This window comes from Balaenoptera acutorostrata, chromosome 2 (assembly GCF_949987535.1).
Source record: "Balaenoptera acutorostrata chromosome 2, mBalAcu1.1, whole genome shotgun sequence".
Lineage (NCBI taxonomy): Eukaryota > Metazoa > Chordata > Mammalia > Artiodactyla > Balaenopteridae > Balaenoptera > Balaenoptera acutorostrata.
The window spans coordinates 68,348,030-68,374,796 of record NC_080065.1 but is presented as its reverse complement, the minus strand read 5'-3'; the positions used below and the strand labels follow the sequence as shown (position 1 = coordinate 68,374,796).

Below are 26,767 nucleotides of genomic sequence, written 5' to 3'. Positions count from 1 at the left end.
TCTATTTCCGTTTCTCCATATACATTTTTATGATCCTACTACTAAAAGCTTAAAGCTGTATGTGCAGAATAGAAAGGTACCTTTCTCCATTTGACTCCTTTCCTCTCCCCTCCCATAGCTGTTCCATGTCTTTTCATCCTTTCCTGATGTTTTCCCCCATCCGACCGACCCCCACTTGCACCACTCTTCCCTTCTCACTCCCTATTTGATGCCCATCTCTTCTTTTTAACCCTATTTGCACTTTGTCTGATTTTACATCCAAGGATCTCCACGAGATGAAATTCAACTGGGAACCAGGTTGTGTGTGTTTTAGAAACTTTTATGCATTTACTGAAATGGGATCAGGGGCTTGGATCCAGAAATACTCTGGGGCAGCCTTTCAGCTGTGGCACATTTTTGCACACCTTGCAGGGCAGCTGGGGCCTATGCTGATGGACAAGGACAGGGATGTCTTTAAAGGCCTTCTATGGCCCTTTCCACTCCAAAGGTCAGGATGAGTTGGCATTAACGACAAAGGCTGGAAAAGCAGGCCAGGTGGGGATACCTGGAGTTCTTTTCTGCAGCAGATCTGGCAGGGAAGCTGGTGCGTGGTGCGCCGCGGGCCTCCGGTCTTAGGGGGACGGGGTGGAGGCCACTGAGTCCCCAGGAGTCACCGGGCCATCTTTGGGAGGCAGGCCCCAGCAGAATACTCCCCCAGATTGCAGGGCGCGGCCACAGGGGCCAGGCGACGCCATCCCAGCGGCGCCAAGTGCCGGAGGCTGTCCCTCCGCGGGAGGGAAGGCGAGTCCCTCCCGGTTGCTGAGCCAGAAGGTCGAGGGAACGGCGCGCGTGTCCCTCGGCAGCCGGCCCTCTGGGAGCAGGGCGGAGGGTGACACCACAGGGAATAGGGCCGAGGGCGGCAGAGATCAATCCTGGGTACCGGCGCGGGGTCACAGACAGGAGAGGAGCGGGAGAAAGGGGCTGGTGGGGGGGGACCCCAGGGCGGCTGGGGCCGTAGGTCTGCCTGTGTACTCGGCGGGCGCCCAGAAGTCTGGGGCCGCCACGGCTCCAGCTCCGTCGGCTCCTGCCAGAGACTCCAGGCCGCACTTTCCCCTCCTCCCGGCGCCTTCTCTCCAGTGAGGAGCCGAGCGCGGGCGGCGCGGGGGGAGGGGCGGCAATGGAGAGAACAGCCAGTTGTTTAAAATCCTTCTAGAGCAGTTTCTAATTCCCCCCTTGCGCCGGGGTTCGGAGGGGGGAGGGGGGTAGAAGAGCGGGTGGAGGGAGGAGATCGGAGAGGGAAGGAGGGAGGGAACCCGGGAGGGAGGGAAGGAGGGAGGAGACTGCCGCTTAGGCTGTAGCCGCCGCCGCGCGCTTCGGCAGGCCGGAGGGAGGGGGGAGGCCTGTCAGTCTCATGCGTTGCCTGGGCGAAGGGGGCGGAGCTTTGGCATGGGGCGGCCAATAGTGGGGGTAGCTGCGTGGGTCGCCATGGGGACGGGGCTGTTCCCGGGGAGGCTGTGATGGGTTGACAGGTGCGTGACAGTGGGAGCTGCTCTCGGCACAAGCATGTACGGCAAAGGCAAGAGTAACAGCAGCGCCGTCCCGTCCGACAGCCAGGCCCGGGAGAAGTAAGTGTCTCCGCTTCTCACCCACCTCCGCCTTCACACGCGCGCACACACACACACGCACGCACTCGCACACTCTCTCGGAGACACACAGACACTCTCCGCCCGGGGAGAGCCTGGGGTGGGCTGGCAGGGGGAGGGGTACGCGAGGTGGGGCATGCGGTGCGGGGAGCGGCTGTTTCCCAGGAGGGGCTCGCGCGGGGCGGGCGGCCCTGGGGTCTGGCGGCGGGAGGGAGCGAGGGTATCGGGGGGCGGCGGCGGTGCTGGTGGCGGGGATGGAAACTTGTTTGGGTGATTGAGGGAAATAACCCGCGGGTTCACCTCCTCACAAAGTAACTTTAGAGCTGGGGTCCGGGGCTGCGGGGAGCGGAGAGACTACGTGGGTCGCGGGTAGGGGGAGAAAGGGCAGCTGCGTGGAGGAGGGCAAGCGGAGGGAATGTGGGTGTTTGGCGGAGAGGGCAGCGCTAGCGGCCGGCAGCGCGAGGGGCGCCGCGGCGGGGGCTCGGGTGCCGGGACTCGGGGCCGGGTGCGCCGAGCAAGGCGAGGGCGGCGGTGCCGGGCGCGCGGCGGGCGGAAGCCGGGCGCGGAGCGGCCGAGCGGGGCCCCGCCGGGCGCGGAGACGCGCGCGGGGCGCGGAGGGCGTGTGCGGCCGTGGGTCGGGTGGGCGTCGGGGCTTTCTCCGGCCGGCGGAGGGACGCGGCATTCTCATCCCCGCGCGCCTCGCGGAGCCCGGGCAGGGGGCGCCAGGGGCGCCGCTGAAGTTTGGGAGTCTAAGACCGAGTTCCCTGTGAGGAAAAGTGTGCTGGCGAGAAGCGGGATCTGCTGGGGTAGGCTGGCGTTTCTGCCGCTCTCAGGCGACCCAACTCCGCGGCGGCCGGGGCTGGAGAACTTTTTTTGGAGACTTGCAACCTCTCAAACGTCTGGGGGCCTCGGCGGCCCGGGCGGCGGGCGGGGCGGGGGTCGCGGGGCGCGGAGGGGTAGCCGTGGGAGCCGCGACGGCCGGCGCGAGGAGGGCTGTCTGCGGTGGGGAGGGGGCAGTGGTCCGAACGGGGACTTGCGGGAAGGGTAGAAGTGTGGATGCGGGGAGGAGTTAGTTGTTTGGTCGGGGTGGCGGGGAGAGGGGAGATACAGGTGTTAACTTCGGTGGGAGCCCAGAGGAGGCTGGCGAGAAAAGAGCCCCTCCCGGCCTGGGATGCCACCGTCACGGCAAGCTGCGAAGCAGGGTTGTTTGCTGCTATTCTTATGTATTTGTAACTGTGATTTGCTTGTTACTAACAATGAGAGCGAATAGTGACTGTGACCACTGAGGAAGAACCCCTCTTTTCTGTACAGCAGATCTAACAGTGATTCCCAGTAACCACCTCCACTCTGAGGGTGAAGTGTATCCTTGTCATTGGACGCGCTCTGCCTTTCTTAGGGGTTCAGACTGGGAAAAAGTCTGAGAGCATCTCTCAAAAGCTGCTTTAGTTACCTTGCGCGCGGAAATAGCTGCGTAAATAAAAACCGAACGTGCAAACTACCGAGTTTCCCTCCTAGCTGGCAGTTAGTAGTCGTCTCCTGAAAGTTTCTTGTGCCCTAGGGATGGGAACATTTCCTAATCTTCGTGTTGGCAGCAACACACATAATTCCTGTAGGATTTAGGGGAGGCAGGCCTTGATGTGGCAAAACAAAAAAAATTAACGGAGAGGTACTTTCCCCCCCCCCCCCCAGAGGTATTTTCTGAGTTATATTCAGGATCTTGTTGCTGTGACAAGGAGTATGTAAAAGGCTTAGCATTATAGCTTGCTTAAGAAACAGCAAGTTACTGGAATTGAAGTTTTGAAATAGCCTAATCTGTGTGCATTTACTATTTGGTTGCAATATATCTGAGAAAATAGAGACATTTAGGGAAGATGTTTTAATGATTTTTGGATTTAGAGTATTTGGATTTAGAGTATTTGGATTTCACATTTTTGGGAGTGAAGGAATTGAAATGTGTATTGAGGTATAATCTTATTTATTTGGGGAGTGGTTGAATTTGAGAATTAAAGTAATTTTGTATTTTACTTGAACTTCCAGGAATGGCTGAATTTAATCTATATTCTGATAACTTTGTAGACAATTTTTTTTAAGTATCTAATACAATAATGAGGAAGTTGAACCTGGTGTGTCTGTAGTCCTTTCTAGCTCTAATTCTGTGATATTGCCATTTTGCTGTCAAATCTACCAAACTGAACACCAAGTAACATCTACTCTTGTAGGCAAAGTGGTGACGGTTCTGCTAGATGGTGCTATTTGATTTAAATATATTTCTTCCATTCATTATAATTGGCAGCAGGAATCCTGGACTGGTTTGCCTTATGAACTAAATATAGGTGAAGAGGCCACTTTTGGAGAATTGACAATGACTGTTCTGGGTTAATTGTCGTTGCATTAATTTCTAGGTGAATGTTGCTTGAATCTAAGACAAACATTGAGATAGATTCTGTTTTATGGAATAGACTTAGTTTCATTTTGCTGGGAGAGTTGATCTGATCACTCATTTTTTCCCTTTAAATGTACTTGGGACTTTAATGGCATTATTCTACAACAAACAACCTACTAAGTTCTGAAGCTAGGAATCTTGAAGTTGTCTTTAAAATGGATGCCCCCCAGATTTAAAAAAAAAATTTTTTTTTAAGGTGGCAGATTTTAAAAGTTACCTGAGTAAAGACAAATGCTCTGTTAGTAAGCAAATCAGAATTGTACTGGCCTTAAAAGTCACAGAAATGTTTTTTAGTAATGAATATGTAAATATTTATTTTACTCTAATAAAAACATTCTGAAAACTGAGTCATTATTAAAAATAATGGCATGCACATAAAATAAAAATATTGGTTTTATAATCTATCACGAAATGTATTTTCCAATGAGTTCATAGTAAATAGCAGACAGACCCTTACCTATATTATATCTTTGCTTTCTCTTTTGTTAAGAAGTCATTATATGGAGTACTTCAAATTAATTTGTAGGTTTTACACAGGTTCTATATTTTCACTATACAGTTCTGCACATAAAAATGGCTGAAGTCAGGTTAATTACTGATTTTGTTGTTTTAAAAGCCAGACAGATCAAGTCTATACAAAAGTTTGGATTAGGTTTAATTATAGAGAGAGTGATTGAAAACCCTTGGAGGGAGGAAGGATGTTTGTGTAGAAATTTAAATTCTGATCCTGTTAGGTCATTTACCCCTTTAGCAGGTTTTCTTTGTAACACTGCACTGCAATCCCAATTGCAATTAAGTAACTGTGGAATTGGCTGTTTAATGTCTGTCTTCCTCTAAAATGTAAGTTTCTTGAGGGCAAGGGATAATGCATCTAATTTCTTCTCTGAGGTATCCTTGACATTAAGAATAGTGTCTTCAAATGTCAAAAGCACCAAATAGTGTTGAATAAATGAAGATGTTAGACTCAAGGGCATTTTTTCAGTGTGAAATTTGTTTTTCAATGACCTCCAAAATAAGAACTTTGGAAGTTTGAGTTCCATATTCTCTAGCCTAGGTGTATTTCAAAAATAACCTATGGCAACAAAACAGTAATCATTATTTATTTGTCATTCTATGTGTCAGTCACTGTGTTCAGCACTTTATATATATTTTCTCTAATTCTCCCAACAATTCTGCAAGGTATTGATTTTTTTTTTTTTCTCCATTAAAGAAATAAGAAAACTCTGACTAGTTAAGTAACTTTGCCCAGGGATACACTACTGGCTGGATTTCTAACAAAGATATCTCTGCTTAAAACCTGTAGTGGAAGATGAAAGATACATTTTTTTTCACTATCACAGACTGCTTTCTTGATTTAGGGTAGAATGCTACAGATTTAGGGAACAGCATTACATAATCAGGTATAACAGACTGTAAAGATTGATCAGATATGCAGTTTTAACCATTGGTGCACCTTATGCTTATACACTCCATTTTAACAGATTACAGATATGTGTGTGGTGTGGGGAAGACAAACTTCAGGAGGGAAAGTTGGAAGCCTAAAATAATGGAGAAGCCTTGTTTCTTGAGATTTTTCCTTCCGGAAATTTGTTTTATCACTGAAGTTTTGAAATTAGACATTGTAGTTGTGAACAATTTCTGTATGAAATGTTGCTGAACTTTAAGCTACTCTGTATGCCACACTGCCACAGAAAGATTAACTCGCACCTGCAAATAGATGAGTTGTGATACTGCTTTTTCTTAAACTAATTTTATCTTTAAAATTGTGTAATAGCACAGAAAGATGAATCTGCTGTAAAGCAACATTGAACATAAGGTACACATACTAAACAGTGATATTAAGTAAACTTGTCAGAAACTACAGAAATCTAACTGTGCATCTAACCTGGGGCTCTGAAAAGTAACTTTGGTTTTTAAACTATGAAAACAACATATACTCATTTTTAAGTGGTTAAAGTCTAAAGATCATTTAAATGCTACTCCATATAGATTATCATGCTTATACATGAAATAGAATTTAGTCAAATAAATTCTGGTCATTTAGGAAAAACAGTAAGTAAATACTACTCCATATAAAAGAGAGTTTGTAAGGATTAGTATCTACCAGCATTTTTATTATTTTATTATTAAGTTGCCCCCCTAAAAATGATAAACTTTTCTTCTTCCTTCCTTCCTTTCTGAAGGAAATAAAGTTAAGACAAGTGAAGTAATACAAATCTCTTCAGAAACTTGATTGCATTAATGCAGTTAATGCAATTCAAGATTTCTAAAACTAATGAAGGAATATCTTTATGGGCATGAAATTTTCTATAAGATATTAAATTGACTCTTCCCTTCCCAATCCCCAGGATATTTCCTCCAAAATACTTGTATCTAATATGTCATCTTAGCTATGGGAGCTTTTCTTTTGATTGATCTCTTTTCCATTATTTTAGAAGTATCCAAAAAATGATTTTTTGAAGGAACAAACCTGAAGAAAAAAAGCGTAAGATGTTGAGAGTTAAATTTTAGTATTGTTTATCTACAGGTTTATTACTCTTAGAAATAGTATTAGTGTATTTTGAAATGTATTTTTGAAATGTATTTTTTCAGAGCTATGAAAGAAAAAAAATGGAAAGGTTTATTCCCACACTTTAGAGCCAGTTTGCCATATAAAACCAATTCAGGATGAAAAAAAAAGCATCAAATTTTAGTTGCTTTGCAGTAGAGAAGTAAATGTGTCTTACATCTTCAATTACTACTAGAAAATAGAATTATTTTGTTTTAAAATTGAAACATACCCTGTGGGTGGGGGTTGGAATACCTAGGTTGCCATTTATTAACACTTCACCCCAATAGTTTATAGAGTTAGAAGTAAAATTTGGGAAAAAAAGATTTTGAATTTAGAATGTTCTCTCTTCCATAGAGATCACAACTGTTACATTAATATTGGGACATAAGATTGAGGATTAATGTACTGGATTTAAAAGACATGAAACTACTTCTTGGAATGTATAATTTAAAATATGTATTGAAAATAATTATAATTTTATTTTGGAATATGTGGGGATATTCTCTACTATTGTGCGTACATTATTGCTTTGACATTGGTATGGGAATGATATAAAATATTTTACTAGTGACACTGTTGCTTAGTAGTATGTGAGCCTCTGTAAACATGCTAAAATATTAATTTTATTAATAACATTGTTTCTCAAAGGAGGGCCTTAAAATAGCATTAGAACAATAGAATAAGATATATTTGTTAAAATCTGAAAAGAGTTTGGGATAAAAAAAATAAGTGGTTATATTTAGATTTTAAACTTTGCTTATCAGATTTCATATATATTTTACATATGTAATATCTATTAATGTAAGGTTTTGTTAACATATGTATACGACTAGACTTCACATGACTTATGACTTGCACTGTGAGAGTTATTTGATTACTGTACCAAAACCCCATGTATACTATAAAGAGTGATCTGAAGGATGGTCTACCAAGATTTATATGCTACTTGTTTTCAGTAGTGTTAGAGAAATAGTAGAGGCTATTCTTCCCCGAACTGTGTATCTTAGTCACTGTGTGAGATGTTGAAAAACATGCAGAAAATGTTCCATCCAGGGAAGAATAGAGTTTTTCCAGATAACTTTTAATAACCCTACAAGTTGCTCGAATTTATGGTTGGTCATAATGAGTAACTGGTAATTTTTGTCACAGAAGGTTGATAGTTAAAGATTTTTGAAAAGTGGAACTAATAATGTTTTTGTAACATTAACAGAACCAGAAATTTATCTGGGCTCATAAGAGCCTGGGCATTTCCAATGCAGTGAAGGATTTAATATTTGTTCTTTGTTCATCTTTAAAAGAGACAATTTAGTTGGTGTCACTTCTTTAGTAATGACAAAACTACCCTCATATTTCACTTTAAGAATTTTGATTATTCTATTTCATGTAGGGCCCATACAGTTTTCTGACAGTAATGAGCCATCATAACATTTTAAATCGCAATTCAGCTGGAGTGAGCTTGAACCAATGACCTAGCAATTTCTTATTTTTGATCTTCTGTATTAATTTTGCTTCATGGCATATCAAACAAGTAGTTGAGCACAGAAAAAATTGTAGAAACTGAAGTATAACACTTCATTTTTCTTTCTTTTTTAAAAGAATTTTAAAATAACTATGTATAATATAGTTTTAGTTACTAAAGTATTTTAAATTTTTAATTGGTATAATCTAAGCTATATTAAAATACTGATGAAATATTTGTGAAGGTAAGTAGATGAAAATTTTTATGAGGCTCTGTCCGTGTCTAAGTTAAGGAAGGAGTTGATGCCAAAAACAGGGTCTCACCTGAAATTAATGATTATTTTTCTTCAGTGATCTGATATTTGCCTTGATTCTTCTTTTTACCTACTTCAAACTTGAGAAAAAAACCAAAAGCTTCTTTACTGATGGAAGAAAGCGAGGTAAATGAATTATTTTATTAAAAATGATTTTATTTAAACAGGATTAAAATGAATGTTTTCTGTAAAATAACAAAATCCTAAATACTACATAAAGAGCTTGTGGAGTTTTGTCATAGTAAGTTTAATGTTTAATAGTAACAATAACAGCAAATACTGTTGTTTGAGTATTTTGTTTCTGTTTGGCACTTTACTTGCATTGTCTCATTTAATCCCCTCAAGAATCCACTAGACTGTAGGTACTATTTTCTGTTAATGTTACAGAAGAAACAGAGGCTTAAGAGTTTATTGTGCTTTTGGGGGCAGGTATCAAAACAGGAGATAGAAAATGGCTTAATTGATCAGGGCTTAAAAATCTCACATAACAGGATGTCTGGAAGGAGGTAGTTTCAGACTTAATTCAGGGAATCAAGAACACCAAGAGATCAGCTTGTCTGCCATCGTCATGGTTTCCCTCTCATGAATGCAGCATCCCTGCATCAGGTTCCCAGTATCACTTCGTCACACAACCAAGTATGAAGGCAGGAAAAAGGGCAAGGTTTTTCCTTTATGTCTCATTAATCAGAGAGAAAACCTTTTCTGGAGGTGCTTAGCAGGTATCTTCTTATGCCTTATTGAAGAAAACTGTAAAATTCCCTCTCCTAAACCAGTTACTGGCAAAGGTAATGGGATTACCATAATTGGCTTAAATCAGTCATCCTGTGGGCTGGAAACATTTCTCCTTTGTACCTGACTACCTAAACAGAACTGGAGGTCTTTGGCAAGGAAGATGTATCTTGAGGATATGGAGAGAATAAAGTGGGTCCCTGCCTTATGGAACTTGCTTTCAAGTTTGAAGGAGAAACATATAATAATAAACAAGTAAATAAATATAGTAGGCAATTTCAGGTAGTCATAAGTGCTAAAAAATAATAAAGTAGTGTGGTGTAATATAGAGAGTGACTGGGAGGCTACATTAGATTGGGTGGTCAGGGAAAGGTTCCTGGAGGATACGTTTAAGCAGAAACCTGAGTAATATTGAAAGAATCAGTCATGAGAAGATTTGGGGTTTAGAGCATTTTAGACAGGTCTAAACTGCCGTTGAGGTAACCTCTTAGCATCGGCATAATTGCTCAAGGATATGTAAAATATGAGTCAGAATTGGGATGAAGCTGTGCTTTCTAGAGCCTGGTTTTGGTTTTTATTGAGGAATTGGGTGGTGGGTTTAGTTTATCTGGGTTTTCCTAAATAATAAGGTTGCCTATCTCTTGTCTTCTAAACCCTAGGGATATAGTTGTTCCTAATGAGGAGAGTGGAACATATGGCCTTTATAATAATGTTGATGGTAGAAATAGCTAAGATTTCTTAAACACTTAAAGCCTGTTGGGCTGACAAAGGATGGTACAACTGGCTAATTATTTCTCATAAATCTCCCAGATTGGATTAGACCCCCTTACTCTGTGCTTCATAGCAACCTCTACTTTTCCTTTTTCACGTCTGTCACAAATTTATGGATTATTTGTGTGATGTTTTGTTTAATGTCTCATCTTCTGGTTAGATTGGAAGTTCCCTGACGAGAGGAACCATGGTTGTCTGCACCAGTGTAGTCTCACTGCTTAGCACAGTGCTTGGAGTTCTGATTAGATATTTGTGGAATAAATGGATCAAGGATGTAACCTGTTATAAATATATCACAACAGGATATCACTATATCTAGCTCATTTTCTCCCCAAATATTTCTAATATTTAGTATCAGGATTAATATGTAATTCCTAAAGAAGAGTTTTCTATAATGTAGGCATTTAGTAGTATTGTCTGTGGCTTTCAGGACTACAGGAGAGTACCTAGTTGTATTAGTATGAAATATGTGTATATTTTTAATATGAATTTTTGATAGAATAATCTTTTTTGTGTTTCAGCAAATTTAATAATAAAAATGGAATCATACTTTAGAGTTTCAGGGTATTTTAATATGCTTTATTTAAATCTCTCGATAATTCTGTGAGGTAGGTGATAATTCCCATTGACTGTAGAGATTTGTACATGGAAATTGACTTACCCAACTAGGGTAATACAGATAATATGTGGCAGAGCTTAGTCATATTTAGATTTTTTTGGTTCCAAGGTTAGTGTTTCTTTCATTATACTACAGCTGCCTCTTTTACAATAAGAGATTCATACATATTTTAAGAAGGCTTAGGTATGGATTTGATGCAACAGAGAATCATGGACTAGAAGACAGTTAAAAGTTTATGTCAATACTCGAATGAAGATTTAGGCTAATTTTGGTTGATGAACTCTGTTCTTTTGCCAATTAGCTTCAATTTGGAGAGTTGGGGTGGTGGTTTTTTCCTTTTGTGCCTCTCTCCAATAAAGGAGAGAAAGTTTTTTGATATGGATTATTGATAGAACATTGGTTTTTTTGTTTTTGTTTTTATGGTGGTGAAATATGTATAACATAAAATTTACCATTTTAACCATTTTTAGGTGTACATTTCAGTGGCATTAAGCACATTCACATTGTTATGCAACCATCACCACCATCCCTCTCTAGAACTTTTTCATCTTCCCAAACTGAAACACTGTACCCATTAAATAATAACTCCCTGTTTCCCCTTTCCCCCAGCCCCTCCACCATTCTATTTTCTGTAACAATGAATTTGACTGTTCTAGATACTTTGTATAAGTGTAATTATGCAGTATTTGTCTTTTTTGTGTCTGGCTTTTTTTCTTGCTTAATCACTTCAGCAACTTCATAAAGTTGATATAAGCCCCATTTTACATAGGGGGGAAACAGTCTCAGTGAGGTTATATACCTTGTCCAAGGCCGTGTAGTAAGTTGCATAGTAGGGATTCAAACCCAGGTTTCTGACTCCACTACCCATTTTAAACATCTTGCCTCACTGTGTTTCATTGCTTCGTATAGGAAAAAAATAATGGGAGTTGTGAGGGTGGTGAGAGGGAGGGAACTGCGTGGATAGTTCTCTTTGCACATATCCACCATTTTTACTTGGGGTTGGATGCACTCGAAGAGAGAGGTTAAGGAAAAAGGTTAAAGAAAACATTTTACAGTTGCTAAGAAGGTGGGCAGAATTACAGCTACCCAAAGTGTTCCACAAATAGCTCCAAATTCTTTAGCTGGTATCTGAGATTTAGCAACTTGGATGTAATGCTTGTCAGAGAGGAAGATGCCAGTTAAGAGCTCAGGTTATAATTTCAGGTGGAGCTGTTTCTCCATTCTTCTTTCTGTATCTAGAGGCAAAGTAATCTGGCATAAATTACTTTACTTGGTAAATTTTAGAGGCAGAAATAAATAGAAGAATATGTAATGTGTAGAAAAAATACTCTCTCCTCTAATTATGAGTTTATTCTACTTCTCTCTTCCAACCAGCATATGGCCTATTGGTTTTTTTGTTTGTTTTTGGACTAGGGCATCTGGAAAGTTCCATGTGGTCCAGGAGCAGTAGTACAACCATACTGAATCTATTACACAGTCATTTCTGTAGTACTGACTATTAGAAAAAATAAAAACAATTCCTTTGTTTCTTTTTTTTACAGTGTGATGCGCTGTCATTTATAATTGGATTAAAATTATGATTATATTTTATCAGTGCATTTAAGCAATAGCTATTATTAGGAAGCTATTAAAGGTGTTTCAATAAGCATTTTTTCCCCTGAATTAACCTGAGAGACTGATATTATTCTTTCATTTAGAAATATTGTAATGAAAAAAACTTCAGTGAGGTTTTTTTTTTTTTACCATAAAATGCATTACATTTACATAAAATATATACATTTACACAATATACATATGTGTATGTATATATTAGGAATAGTTTTCAGGTAGAAGTTCATTTTGGGAAATGACTTACTAATTCATTTTTAATTCAGATTGGTACTGGTCAGTTTTGTAAGTGAGTTGGACTTACAGATTCAGGGCCAAAAAGATAAGAGTATAGGCAAGTTTTTACTAAAACATTAAATGATGTTTCCATTTCCAATCTTTGTGATTTTTTTTCCAACCAGCACCTTGGATTTTTACTGACTATGGTAGGCTAAATAATGGTGACTCAAAGATGTCCACATCCTAACCCTTAGAACCTGTGAATACGTTACCTAGTACAATGAACTTTGCAGACATGACTAAGTTCAGGATCTTGGATGAAGGATCTTGATATGGGTTACTTCCTACCTAGCTTATCTGCATGAGCTCAGTGTAATCATAATTACAAGAGAGAGACAAGAGTTTCAGAGTCAGGCAAAGGCCATGTGGTGACAGAAGCAGAGAAAGAGATGGGAAGATCTGGTTTTGGAAGATGCTGCTGGTTTTGAAGATGAAGGGTGGGACCATGAGCCAAGGAATGCTGGCATCCTTACCAAGCTAGAAAAGGCAAACAAATGGATTCTAGAGCCTCCAGAAGAAACAGAGCCCTCCCAACACCTTGATTTTAGTACTTCTGACCTCCAGTGCTATAAGATGATAAATTTATGTTGTTTCAAGCCATTAAATTTGTAGGAATTTGTTACAGTAGCAGTAGGAAACTAATACACAGAATTTTTGCACCTCAGAAGAATCTACCTTGACCATACCAAGCTGGCAATACCAAGCTATGTCCAGGGTGAAGCTCAGACAGTTTTTCTGGTTTTGGATTGAGAAATACTTAATATAAAACTTGGGTTTTTTGTTTTGTTTTCCAGCTTTTGAGATATTATTGACATACAACATATATAAGTTTAAGGTTTATATTGTGATTATTGGATATGTGTATATATTACAAAATGATTATCACAATAAAGTTAGTTACCACCAAAAAATGATGCTTTTCTGTAAGATGGGGATATCATTAACAATAGCCCACGATATAGCAATCATTGGCAAAGATGCTGCTAGTTAGTAAAATGTCTCTGTGTTTGTATTAGATCCCCAGTAGGATAGCTGCCTTAAAAGAATAATCAAAGAGAGTTTAATGAGGTGTGTGCATGATTAAAACCCACTGGGGATAGAGGAGCAAGAGAAGCTTTTTACCCCTCTTAGGTCTGAGAAGAAAAGAGAGAGAGCAGTTACCAGAATCTGATGAACACTATGGTCATTGTAGAAAAGCTACTCTCCTGGAGCTGTGGTTTTATGATGGGGACCACAGCTAACGGTCAGACCCACTGTAAACAGAGGCTGGAGGCCTGGCAGGGAGGGGATCTTCTTTCTTCTCCTGCCCTCTGATCAGCTGATGCCTCCTTTCTGTAGAGCCCAACTGGGAGCCATAAGGTAAGGGACCTGAGGTGATATACTCTGTAGAGATCAGCCTTCCTGGTCACAGCAGGGCAGAAAGGCAGGGCCAATGGAGAATACCCAGGACAGTGTTCAAGTTTCTATGCATTTGAAATAAGTCTTCCAGTTCTTTGTATACAATGGCCTGAGAAAATAGAGCTTTTTGAAAAGTTGGGTTTGGTCAAAATAGCACTTAAAATTAGTGTTTTTTTTTTAATACATCTTTATTGGAGTATAATTGCTTTACAATGTCGCGTTAGTTTCTGCTGTACAACAAAGTGAATCATCTATATGCATACATATATCCCCATATCCCTTCCTTCTTGAGCCTCCCTCCCACCCCCCCATCCCACCCCTCTAGTTCGTCACAAAGCACCGAGCTGATCTCCCTGTGCTATGCAGCAGCTTCCCACTAGCTATCTGTTTTACATTTGGTAGTGTATATATGTCAGTGCTACTCTCTCACTTCGTCCCAGCCTCCCCTCTCCACCGCCCCCGTCCTCAAGTCTGTTCTCAACATCTGCATCTTTATTCCTGCCCTACCACTAGGTTCATCAGTACCATTTTTCTAGATTCCATATGTATGCGTTAACATACGGTATTTGTTTTTCTCTTTCTGACTTATTTCACTATGTATGACAGACTCTAGGTCCATCCACCTCACTACAAATAACTCAATTTCATTCCTCTTTATGGCTGAGTAATATTCCATTGTATACACGTGCCACATCTTCTTTATCCATTCATCTGTCGATGGACATTTAGGTTGTTTCCATGTCCTAGCACTTAAAATTAGTTTTTAAAACCTGTTTAACTACTTTATGGTACTATAAATTTGTATACATTTTATGAGGTGGGGATAATATTCCTTCTGCTTTCTGCTCTCATTTCTTATTCATTTAAGAAATGCTAACTGTCTCTGATATGTCAGCCTCTGTTGAGCCTTCTTCAGTCAGATCTGAATAACACAGTAGTCTCTGCCCACTAGGACTCACTGCCCAGAGGAGGGTCACTACCAGTGATCACCACTCTGGGTAACACACCGTATAATGGGTATGCAGAGGGTGCTGTGGGAATTCTGAAAAAGGGCATTGAATCCAGCCACTGCCCTGTCAGTAGAGAGGTTTACAAAATATGTTGTTAATTATCATTTGTAAAATACTAATTTCTTATCATTTAGTTATTTAAAAGTATATTTGAATTTAAAAAATTTAAAGTATAAGAATTAGTTCTATATAACATATCATTAATAGCATATTTGCCTTTTACATAAATCTCATGACTGTTTCATTAGAGCTTTGAAATGTAACTGACAGGTTTAAGATTGTTATTTATTTTTTGTTATATAGTTATAAAAGATACAATAAATTAAGGTTTGTCAATATATATTTAATATAGTTGCAACATCCAACATGAAATGAATTAACTAAAGTTTACAACCATTGCTGTTCTAAGCAAAATTCTTAAGTACTTTCATTTGATCATTAATTTAGCATGCTTATATTCATTTAAAATCAACAGTGAGGAGCATATGTAGGTCAATTTGATTTTTCTCTTGGGAACTTGAATAAAATGGCATTTATTTGAAAAATCTTCCAGTAAGGGCAACTGGCTTAAGAGGGTAGCATATCATCTTTAAATGTTTTCCTTATAAATACTTCTTAAATATAGAAAAATCTTTCTGTTTAATAGATTTATGAGACTTTCTAAGTCCATTTCCTTTGCTGGTTGGTTGTCTATATGGTGTATACTGTGAATTTGTTGATGTTATGGATATACTTCTCATCTATTTTGTTTGTCCCCTTGGCAAGGCTAGGAACTTTGAAATGTATAAGAATTGTGCATGTGTTATAGTAGCCTGCTGTCATTTAGAGTAAAGTAGAGGGAGGGAGATATTTTCGTCAAATTGCAAATGGAAACCAAGATGAAAAATATCTTATTTTAGGTTTACCAGCCCTTTAAAGTATTAAAGATTGCGTAGAGATATTTTGCTTTGTTTTCTGTTTTACCACATTTTTTCTTATTGTTAATATATAAGTAATACAACAAATTAAACAATGACCTTTTCATCCATATGGTTAAAAAATTATAAAAGGCAAAGAATCAGGTACAGGTTGGTGTTACTTTGCCGCATCACCTACCAATTCATTTAAGTAGCTTTAATTAAAATAAAGGGTCTTAACTCTCTATTCTAATCAGAAAATATCATCCTTTTGTCCATTTACTTTAAATGAATGGGTATTTATGATACAACATGCACATTTCTGATGGTGTCTGTAGTTAAACGTTTGCTTTTTTTTCAGATAATTGCAAGACTGATGATGTTTAAAATTTTTCGGACTTCCTTTGCAGGGCTCAGAGAACAAGTTTCGCGTCTTTTTAAATGCGTAGAAATCCAACTAGTTGAAATAAGTACTACTTAGTATTCAAGGCCCTATTTAGACAAAAATAGCCACTGTGACAGGCTTATGGGAGATCTTTCAGTTTGCTAAATTATATTGCTACAGGTAAATACTGTCCAGTGTATGATGTTTGGTCAGATCAGGGTAAGTTATATAGAAAGAAAAAAGAAATCATTAAAATCTAGGGTTAATAATTTCTTACATTTCCTAATAGATATGATCTATCAGCAAAGTTGGAGGACTATAAAGGACAATACTTGAGACTTTGATTTTGAGTAATCCAATTTAGGTAGATTATAATAAATTCATATTATGTGAAACATATCACTTAGTGCAAATACTTCAGTTTTAAGTCTAAAGAGCTTCCACCTGTGTGGCTATAATGGGGGTTTCTGATCCTTCTCTTTCAGCTGTTGACGTGTGATGAGAATCCCTACAATTGTAATTACTATAACTAAGGGAGACTCATTTTTGTAATGCTTGAAAAGTCGTGGGAGCCCTCTCTATTTCTTCTGTTTGTTTATTACTGTAAGACTAGTTCTCTTCTCTGGCTGACTTCCAAGTTATATTTTCCATTCAGTGGAATCCTGAGATTACTGGGGCCTTCATATTTTTTTCTGTTGATGACTGATAGTATTTGATCTTGCTGATTGACATTAAAATGAGCGTAATAAGACCTTTATAATTGGGGGATTCTGGGCATATTTATTTTGTCTTTGACAAAGAAGGCTACAGTTTTAACAGTCAATTAAAATATTTCAGAAATTTAAATCTTTTGAAATTATCCAAGCTGGAGGATCTTAAAATTTAGAATTACTTTCTCAGACCTCTTTCCTTCCAATAATGAGAGGAATTATTCATTTAAAATGTATGAAGGTAGAAGTTGAATGTTTCTTGAATGTGCTGTTTTTCTAATTGTCTAAAAAGTTAAGATATCACTTAATCAGCAATGGATCAGGCTACTAAAATAGCTAAGGAGTGGTGGGGGTGGGTTGTGGAGTGTCTTTTTTTTTTTTTTAATGTTTAATAGAAAGAGCATAAGATACTCTATTGTACAATAGTGATAGTTACATCTGTACAAAACTCAATTTCTCCTGTAGTCAAGATTTCTTTCTTCTGTGTGAACCACTCAAAGTAACCAAACTGCAAAGCTTTATACCACATATAAAAGCAGCATTCAGACTGCTTGTTTTCCTCTTACTTATTTGCATATGTAATTTATTGTATCTGTAAAAAGGGAAGTTCTTATAAAAAGCAACAAAACAGGAAAAACAAGCAAATAGTCATTTCTTCTGGTAGATATGATTCAGAGCTTAGTTTAAAAAATTAAGTTTTAGAGATTCCATTTAATCTTGTTAGAATTTTGATAGGAAGTTGAACATGTAAAAGCAAAACTATTTTATTTAAAACATTTAAAACGTTGTTTACAAGATGTTAAAAGTAAATTTACAGAGTGCATTGACGTTACTCTTATTGCATGTCTTGCAGTCTAGGCTATAAATTATTATTACTTTGTTCCATAAAGACCAGTAATTTTTAATATATGTTTTCGTTCAAGTATTTATCCACACTATGGATCACGGATTACCACTTTATTTTGAAAAAAGGGAATGATAGTTTCCATATTTAGAAGCTGAAAAAAAAGAATTAAGGAAAAAATTGAAGAACCAGATGCTTTAACATCATATGCCATTCATTTTTGCATACTTAATTTCTGAAGTAAATTTACATGATGGTTCTGATTGAGTAGGTTCTTTTACTTTTGATGTAGCATTTTTAAGGATTACTATAAAGATTTTCTAATTCACGTAAGTGAACGTTATCAGAGATAACCTTGATTTGACATAAGACATCAAATCAATGCCCATCTTTTGAAGCCAATTTTAAGGCCTTGAAATCTAATGCTCCAATGCATTACAGTGTTAAAAAGCCAAAAGATTTTGTTCTCCTCACATGATAATTGAAATAAAGATAGAACTTTTCATTTCTCCATTTAAGTTAACTTTATAATACAAGAAAGTTCGATTTTGGGTTTTATCTTATCACCTTCTCAAGTTATACAGAACCAACAGGGAGAAGAGAAGCAAAGTTTTGGGTGTTATCCCTCCCAAGTAATCTATAAATAAATGGTTCATTGTTCTTATGGAAAAGGAAAAGGATTTCTTTTAACTTGGATGATGATCTCTTCTATGGATGTGTTGAAATCTGGAAATTAAAAAAAAATCATATTAATTGAACTCTATTTGGATCAAGTAGTTGATTTTCTATTTTTTAAGGTTCTTTACTGGAATGGTTACTGGAACACTTGAAATGGATAAGCATTTTTGCCTGAAGCTTACTTAGGCAGCCAGGAAATCTTTCTCCCTTACTTGGCATAAGTAAAGATACTTTTCCATAGGGTATTGCCAAAGATTCATTTGGCTTGGCAGTCACATGGATTTGTGATTACTTCTTGAGGGCAATAATTCTACTCCATGAAAATAGTAATCAGTTATTCTTTAAATCCATGGTCATCTAAACAAGATAAAGGGTTAATGTATAATTTCTTAATAAACTACTAACATTTGAATGACCTACAGAACACAGCATATTAAATTAGTGACTTCATTCATTATCTTGCAGTAACAATATGGTGGATGTTATACTCTTTTATAGACAAAGAATCTTGAGACAAAAGTAGTTAGAAACCTAAGGTCATACATTTTTAGTGTTTATAGAATCCATATTTGAACCCATTTTTTTCCAGTGAACATTTGTTTTTAAATGAGTATAGAGTTTCAGTTTTGCCAGATGAAAATTTGTGGAGATCTGTTTACAACAATGTGAATATACTTAACATTATTGATCAGAGGTCTGTTTACAATAATGTGAATATACTTAACACTATTGACCTGTATGGTTAAAAATGGTTAAGATGATAAATTTTATGTTATGTGGTTTTTACTACAATAAAAATTCTATGAGAAGTGATTTTTGGGGGGATTTACTTATTAAATAAACTTTTAGTGAAGAATAACCGGAGGTAAGATGTTCATCATTTTGGTTCATTTCTTATCTAAAATGAATCTGCTGAAATTTTACCACTTAGGAGGAACCTCAGTTTCTACTTATATGTGGACTGAGATACAAAAAGTCTAGTTTTTTTTTTATTAGCAGAAGGTTATATTTCTTTAAAAAATCTACTCAATGATGTAAAGTTAAAAGATAAGATATAAATCAGAGTTATGGTACCAGAGAATAAGTGTATTTCAGTTTGTCACTCTATATGAGAAGTCTACTTTTCAGTAGAGGTAAAACTCAAGTAAGCCTACAGATTTTTAGTTACAGATATGTTTTTCACTACGTAAATTTTCTTTTAAAAATACGATTTCTTTTAAAAATAAAATAATTTCCTTTAAAATTCTTTTAAAAATAAAATTTATTTTTAAAAGTACAACATCTCTGGGAATTCCCTGGCAGTCCAGTGGTTAGGACTTGGCACTTTTACTGCTGAGGGCCCAGGTTCAATACGTGGTTGGGAACTAAGATTCCACAAGCAGCATGGCGTGGCCAGAAAAAAAAAAAAAAAAAATCTCAATTAAAAAACAACCAGCCATTGGAAAAAGCCAGTGTTTTTCCTGGGTCTCTCATGTCTGTGAGAAATTTTATTTTATGCACCTATATTTTGTAAAATTGTTACTCTTTATTTTATCTTTTAGATTAAAAAGATTGATAACATGGGCCAATTGTTTAGAATTAGGTATTTTAAATTATGAGATTTAGTATATTTATATATGTAACTATCTATTTGTTTTGACAGTAAGTGTAGAGGGTTGAGTTAATAATACTCCCCAGTTCATGGCGTAGTATCATCTTTGGTCCATGTCAGGCGCCTCTACCGTTTAATTCACATTCATTATTCCTTCACTCATTCATTTATTCCTATCTGCTTCCATTGCCCATTTGTACAACCTCCAGCCATATAGGAAACAATTTAGGTCTATTTATCCTGCTGTGTATATATATATATATATATATATATATATATATATATGTATGTATACACACACACACACACACACACACACACAAGGATAAATATAACCTAATTCAGTGATTTATAAAAAGTAAGTTTAACATGTTGAAAGCATTGAGAAATCTAAGAGAGTATATTATTTACTCTTTTAACTCACTGACTTTTTAAACTCAATAAATAGTTAAAAGATAAACTTCATTTTCCATTAAGCACCAAATTTAGTTGTTCTTTGCAATTGGCTATAGTACTGCATAGGGCCTCAAATGTAGTTGGGATTCAATAAATGTGTTGATTCCATTTGATGCCACACTTACCAGTTTGTAAATTGGCTTGGTCGTTTGCAAAAGTTAATTCATTCTTGGGGACCTTAATATTTCAATATGACTTGGACATCAGCCAAACAACTAGAATTTATTTATTACAAAAGCAATAAGATATAGTTTTTTTCCTTTTTTAAAATATGTATATATTTTTGGCTGTGTTGGGTCTTTGTTGCTGTGCTTGGGCTTTCTCTAGTTGTGGAGAGCGGGAGCTACTCTTCGTTGCTGTGCGTGGGCTTCTCATTGCAGTGGCTTCTCTTGTTGCAGAGCATGGGCTCTAGGTGCCCGGGCTTCAGTACTTGCAGCACGTGGGCTCAGTAGTTGCAGCACCCGGGCTCTAGGGCTTGCGGGCTTCAGTAGTTGTGGCTTGCGGGCTCTAGAGTGTGGGCTCAGTAGTTGTGGCACATGGGCTTCGTTGCTCCGCGGTGAGTGGGATCTTCCTGGACCAGGGATTGAACTGTGTCCCCTGCATTGGCAGGCAGATTCTTAACCACTGCACCACCAGGGAAGTCCAAGATGTAGTTTCTAGTTTACAGTCAAGTTGGTGACAGTGTTCCCCCCTCAATATTATTGCTTTTGATTCACTATTGTGTGTGGTAAGCATGTCAGGTTTATCTCCGTTTTAATGAGACTGAAGATGTTAAGTGGCTTGTACAAGGTTACTTTGCTATGAAGTCATTCTCAGGACAAGGACTGGAATCTTCTGATTCCTAGGCCAGTGTTCTTAATTGTATATCCATGTTTTCAAACTCTTTTCCAGAAGGGACTGAAGGAGGTGACATGGTATGAAATGAGGACCACACTATGGTATGAAATGAGGCCATCTTAGAGTAGCTCCATTATTAATGTTTTTAGATAGTGGAGTGAAAAGAAATGTTTTGTTTTTTAAAAAGTGCCATTCCTTTTAACAAAACTTAGAAAATCATTGCTGTGTATCATTGTTGCTGCTTTTGTTTCAGGATGAAAGCTCTAGGTCAAATTAGTCAGTGTTAACTCCACAAAAGAATGAGAAAAAAAGTGGAGATCACTTTGGGTAGTATGGACATTTTACCAATATTAATTTATCCAGTCCATGAGCATGGAATATCTTTGCATTTATTTGTGTCTTTAATTTTTTTATCAATGTCTTTCAGTGTAGAGATCTTTTACCTCCTTTGTTAAATTTATTCCTAAATATTTTATTCTTTTGATGCTATTATAAATGGGATTTAAAATTTTTTCTCTAATAGTTCATTGTTAGTATACAGAAATGATTTTTGTATATTGATTTTATATCCTGCAGCTTTACTGAATTGATAACTATTTATTGAATGAGTGAATGTTGAATAAATAATGAGTTATCAAGAGATGATTAATTTACATTCACTGTTCTCTGAGAAAAATCTCAAAGTATATACATTTGATGAATATTTCCATTAAAATGATTTTGTCTTAGTGCATAATAGTATATGGAGTAATGTAGCCATGACTTAAAGAATGTTGTACCAGCTTTGGTATGTGATTTCTTTAATACCCACAGCAACTTTGAGAAGTTAGTAGTATATCCCCACTTTATAGATGATGAAACAGACAGTTGACACTTGCTCAAAGCTAGTTAAGTGGTGAGATTTGAGCCTAGGTGTTTCTGTGGCTGAAGTCAGCATGACTTGACTTTGCTGCTTCCTAAATTAATGCTTAAGTTGTCTGGAAAATTCACTTCTGATAAACACTTACCCTTCCCAATGATGCTGGATAAACGAGGTGTTACTGTAATAGGTGCTAATTGAGTGGCTCAGAGAGTACGTGCAAAAGAAATTAAAGAAGGAAAAGGTGTGTGCTGAAGTCATGAGGGAAGCTTCTTGGAGTATCTGTGGAACCTCCTTCAGTTAGTGCTACGAAAGTGTTCAGAACACTGGACCTTGCAGGATATATGGGATATGAGTAAGTATATATCGAGGAGAGGAGAGGTATTTCAGTTTGGAGAAAGTGCTTGGAGGCTTGGAGGTGTTGTGGGTATCTTGAAAGAAGTAAGGACTGGTGTGACTGGAAGAGAGGATTTAGAATGGAAAAAAAATAGGATATTTGTTGAAAGAGTGAATGAGGGTGATTGGGGGCAGTATATAGTCTATAAAGAATTTAATTTTTTTCTGTGGTTGTCAAGATCAGTGGCACTGTGGGATGAAGTAATATTTTAGGAAGTTGAATCTAGTAGCAGTGTGCAGGTTTTTTTTTTTTTTTTTAATTTTATTTATTTATTTATTTATCTATTTTTGACCGTGTTGGGTCTTCGCTTCCATGCTAGGGCTTCCTCTAGTTCCGGCAAGTGGGGGCCACTCCTCATCGCGGTGCGCGGACCCCTCACTTTTGCGGCCTCTCTTGTTGCGGAGCACAGGCTCCAGACGCGCAGGCTCAGTAGTTGTGGCTCACGGGCCTAGTTGCTCCGCGGCATGTGGGATCCTCCCAAACCAGGGCCTGAACCCGTGTCCCCTGCATTGGCAGGCAGATTCCCAACCACTGCGCCACCAGGGAAGCCCCAGTGTGCAGGTTTTAAGTTAGAATAGTGCAGCGTTGGTAGCACAGTGAGTAAGAGTGGCAGTTCTGGCCCTGGGCTTGAATTCCACCTCTTCTGTTTACTGGCTTATGAGCTTGGAATGTTACTTCACTTCTGTCCTTCAGTTTCTCCTCTGTGAAATGGGAATTGAACAGCAGTACCTTTTGCCCAATCCTGGAGATTCTGATTCAATGGGTCCAAGGTGTGGGCCAGGAATACCCCCTCCTCCCAAGTCAGATTTAGTTACCCCCTCCTCTGTGATCCTAGAGCACTTTGTATTTGCTTCATGTTTTCTTTCTTGACCTCAGGTGAAAAAAATTGAATTAAACTCCTCAGATAATGGCACTCTGTCAGCTTTGGCAGGTACAAGGCTCCTCTCTTGTTGTATTTTATTTACAGTAATTCTCATTTATCCCCAATTTCGATTCTCATTCCCTGCCTCCAAAGACATCCATGCTAATGTTTTTGAATGTGTGTGTATCTTTAAAAAAAAATATGGTGGTGTTTTATGAACATGTATGTTTTTCATTTATATAAATGGTATTCTGCTATAGGTCTGTTTTTTTTTTCACTCAACACTCTAATAATGCCTTTTATGATAGAAAATTTCAAACATACAAATGGGGAGAGAAGAGTATAACACACTCCCATGTATCTGTCGTTCAGCATCAACAATGATAAAATCATAGCTAATCTTGCTTAATAAACATTTGTAACCTCTCCACAATTCCACCTCAGCAAGCTGTATTACTTCAAAGCAAATCTGAGAGTTTTTTTCTGTAAGTATTTCAGTGCTTAATACTTAAAAAAAAAACTATCCATTTGAATCTCTGTATATATATTTCATAACTTGAAACTTCTTCAGGTGTTTGAGTGAGTATGCATCTATGACAACTTACTTGTCTGGTCCTCTGGTGATGGTCACCTAGATTGCCTTGTCACTTCCAGCTACCCCAAACAACTCTGTGATTTCCATTTTCATACGTGTCTTCTTAAGGGCTTTTGGGAGAACTCTGATTTTCTAGGGTAAGATTTCTGGATCAGAGTATACACATTCTTCATTTCACTGAGTACGGCCAGCTGGCTTCCCAGAATGGCTGTACTTCTTCACACTCTATCCAGCAGTGCATGAGAGTTCCCTTTCCCTTCGTTTCCGCTGATGCTTTATATTCCCACACATTATATTTTTGCTGGTCTGATATTTGTAAAGTGGTATATCATTACTTGAATTTTCCTTTCTCTGATTATCAGTGAGGTTGGTTATCTTTTCATGTACTTTTTATCCATTATCCTTAGAGTTTTCTGTTCTTGCTGTTTCTTTTGCCTGGAAAACTCTTTCTCCTTATTAGCTTGGCTCACTCACTTCATTCAGATCTCTGCTTAAATATCATACCCTTGACCATCTTATCTAAAGGAGTACTCTTCATCACTGTATGTCTTAGTTCTGTTTTATCTTTCTTCATAGTATTTATCACAACAAAACATAGTATATTAATTTTATTCTGTATTTATTTATTTCTGCTCAAGTTCCTTGAAGCCAGGTGTCTTATCTATGTTGTACACACCTGTAACCCTAGCACTTAAAAAAGTGGTACTCATAAATATATGCTGAGTGAATAAATGTGAATTTGCTATTTGTATCGTTGCCCATTTCCCCTGCTCAGCAGGAGTTCCTTGAATATTCTAGACATTAATACTTGTTGATTTTAGATATTGTAATATAATCCATTCCATTGTTTGCTTGTTGTCTGAGTTGGAAGAGTTCTCCAGAAGTTAAGAAAAATATTTGGAAATATTTTTAGATCCTGTGATTCTTAAGCCTGATCGAGAAGGATTAAATAGCTGACTTATTTTGTTGCTGTGACTAACCATCCCATCAAGTAGTAGTCTTAATATTTTTGGTGGTATCCATCCAGACTTGATTAGTAGCTGGCAGATTTTAGGTCTTCTACAATTGTGGCTATTTTCTAAAATTTCTGAAAATGGTATTAAGCTGGGTGGTTGATAAATATACTAGAGAACGTGGAACCGAGCCTGTTTGTATATCTGGTTACTTTTTTCCCACTTAGTTTTGTTTTAAAACCACTGTTCTACCTAATATTTTGTTTCGTGATGATTATATTAACTAGCAGGCATGCCTGTGATTGTGAAAACAATATAGCAAAAAGGAAACCCCGGGTTACTGATGTTATTTGTGTGTGTTTTATACAGATCTAGTTTTACGTGGAATAATCAGGCAGCATGCATAACAGTTCAACAGTGAATGCATCTTACCAGTTAAAAAATCATTGTACAAATTTAAGTTTTTCTATGGCTAAACATCTACTGCACTGAACGATGGTTACAGCCAAATTGTGGATTCTAAGAGTGCATGACTGATGGCATTTTAAAGTAGAACAAAAATTTTGTTCAAAAGCTTAACATCAGAGGAGAGGGGGAGATGCCTTGATATTTATCTAGTCAGCTTTCTTGCCTTTCTTCTAGACAATGATAAACACTAGTGATGTCTTTGAAATCCTGAGGCATTATTTTTTTTTGTTCTTTTGGTTGAAATTTTATGCAAACATCTAAACAGTAGCTAACAGTCTAGCTTGAGAAGCTTAGCGTGTATGCTTTTTTAGCACCTGAAGCTTTAGTGTTCTGAATGATTCTGACAGCAGTAGCATGCCTTCTTCAGAAGTTGTAACAAAGGCCATGCCATCATTTTGATGGGTTGTGATACAGGTTTCAAACTGTGATGTAAACAACAATCAGTATGAGACTAAGGGAAGATCATTTGGAATGACTACTCTGATATATTTTCCACCAACGTGTGGTAGTGGTGACACAAGGTGGAGATGGCTTGGTAGTGCTTCAGGGAGGGCTCTTAGTTTAGGAAAACTCTTTAGCTAAGAACATGCCATGCTACCAGAGTTTATGAAAAAAGTGCAATCTAGATGAGGTCTGAGCCCAGAAGTACAATCTGGCTGTATTATGTTTTTTATTTTCCGTATTTTATGATGCTTTGACATCTTGGAGCCTTGCTGATTTGGGACACATTGCCCTCCCAGGGCTAGCTAATTCCTAGAGGTAGCTAGGATTCCTAGAGATAGCACTCCCCTGTGAGTGTGCCTTTCATATAACAAACCAACCAATCCAGAGCCCTTACTCACCACGTTTATTGAGCTCTTACAGGCTGAGCTGCCATCCCTTGGCCCTAATAGCACCCCAGGGTCAGGTAGCAGCCAACTAGGGGCAATCCCTGTGCCCTAGAGGCTGCTGAAATGAATCAAACTTGCCAATCCTGAATGACTTACCCTGTCCTACCATGCATTTCCTGAGAAAACCACGGTAAAGGCTTGTGCGCATGTTTTCCCCTTGCTCCTTCTGCCTCCTGACCCATCTGGTACTTGCCCATATAGCCCTATGTGGTGCAGCCTGCCCACCTACCCCGCCTTGGGAACTGTGAGTAATAAACTCTTCTTTCAAAGGCAGTTGTGTCCATGTCTGTCATCTTACTATACCCAATGAAAACAAATCCTGGGTACATTGTAAAACATGGGCCCAGCTCTCTTCTGGAGTCCCCTTAGCTAATTCTGGTCGAGCCTCAATTCAAGCTCGTAATCAAGATGGGTAGAAAGATCTTGGGTGCCTGTGGTGTTCCCACTGTTACTGTGAGAAGCCTGTTTTACACCTTTTCCCTCTGTCTCCTTTGTTGTGGATATTGAGAAGTCCATGGAGGGCATCTCTTTGAGAAGTAATGGG

The 26,767-nt window shown here is 38.2% G+C and overlaps 1 protein-coding gene across 8 annotated transcripts in view; it reads left to right on the top strand.

Moving 5' to 3' along the window:
• Window positions 1-1,442: 1,442 nt before the first annotated feature.
• Window positions 1,443-26,767, top strand: part of SSBP2 (single stranded DNA binding protein 2) — a 314,422-nt gene continuing 289,097 nt past the window's right edge. Inside the window, exon 1 of one of the 8 annotated variants that reach the window (XM_007193055.3) lies at window positions 1,443-1,604. In XM_007193055.3, the coding sequence (XP_007193117.1) occupies window positions 1,543-1,604 (62 nt within the window). In that variant the 5' untranslated portion in view covers window positions 1,443-1,542. Of the gene's footprint in view, window positions 1,605-2,297; window positions 2,429-26,767 lie in introns of those variants that run through there. The other 7 variants (XM_007193056.2, XM_007193053.3, XM_007193057.3 and 4 more) reach the window with 7 other exon arrangements.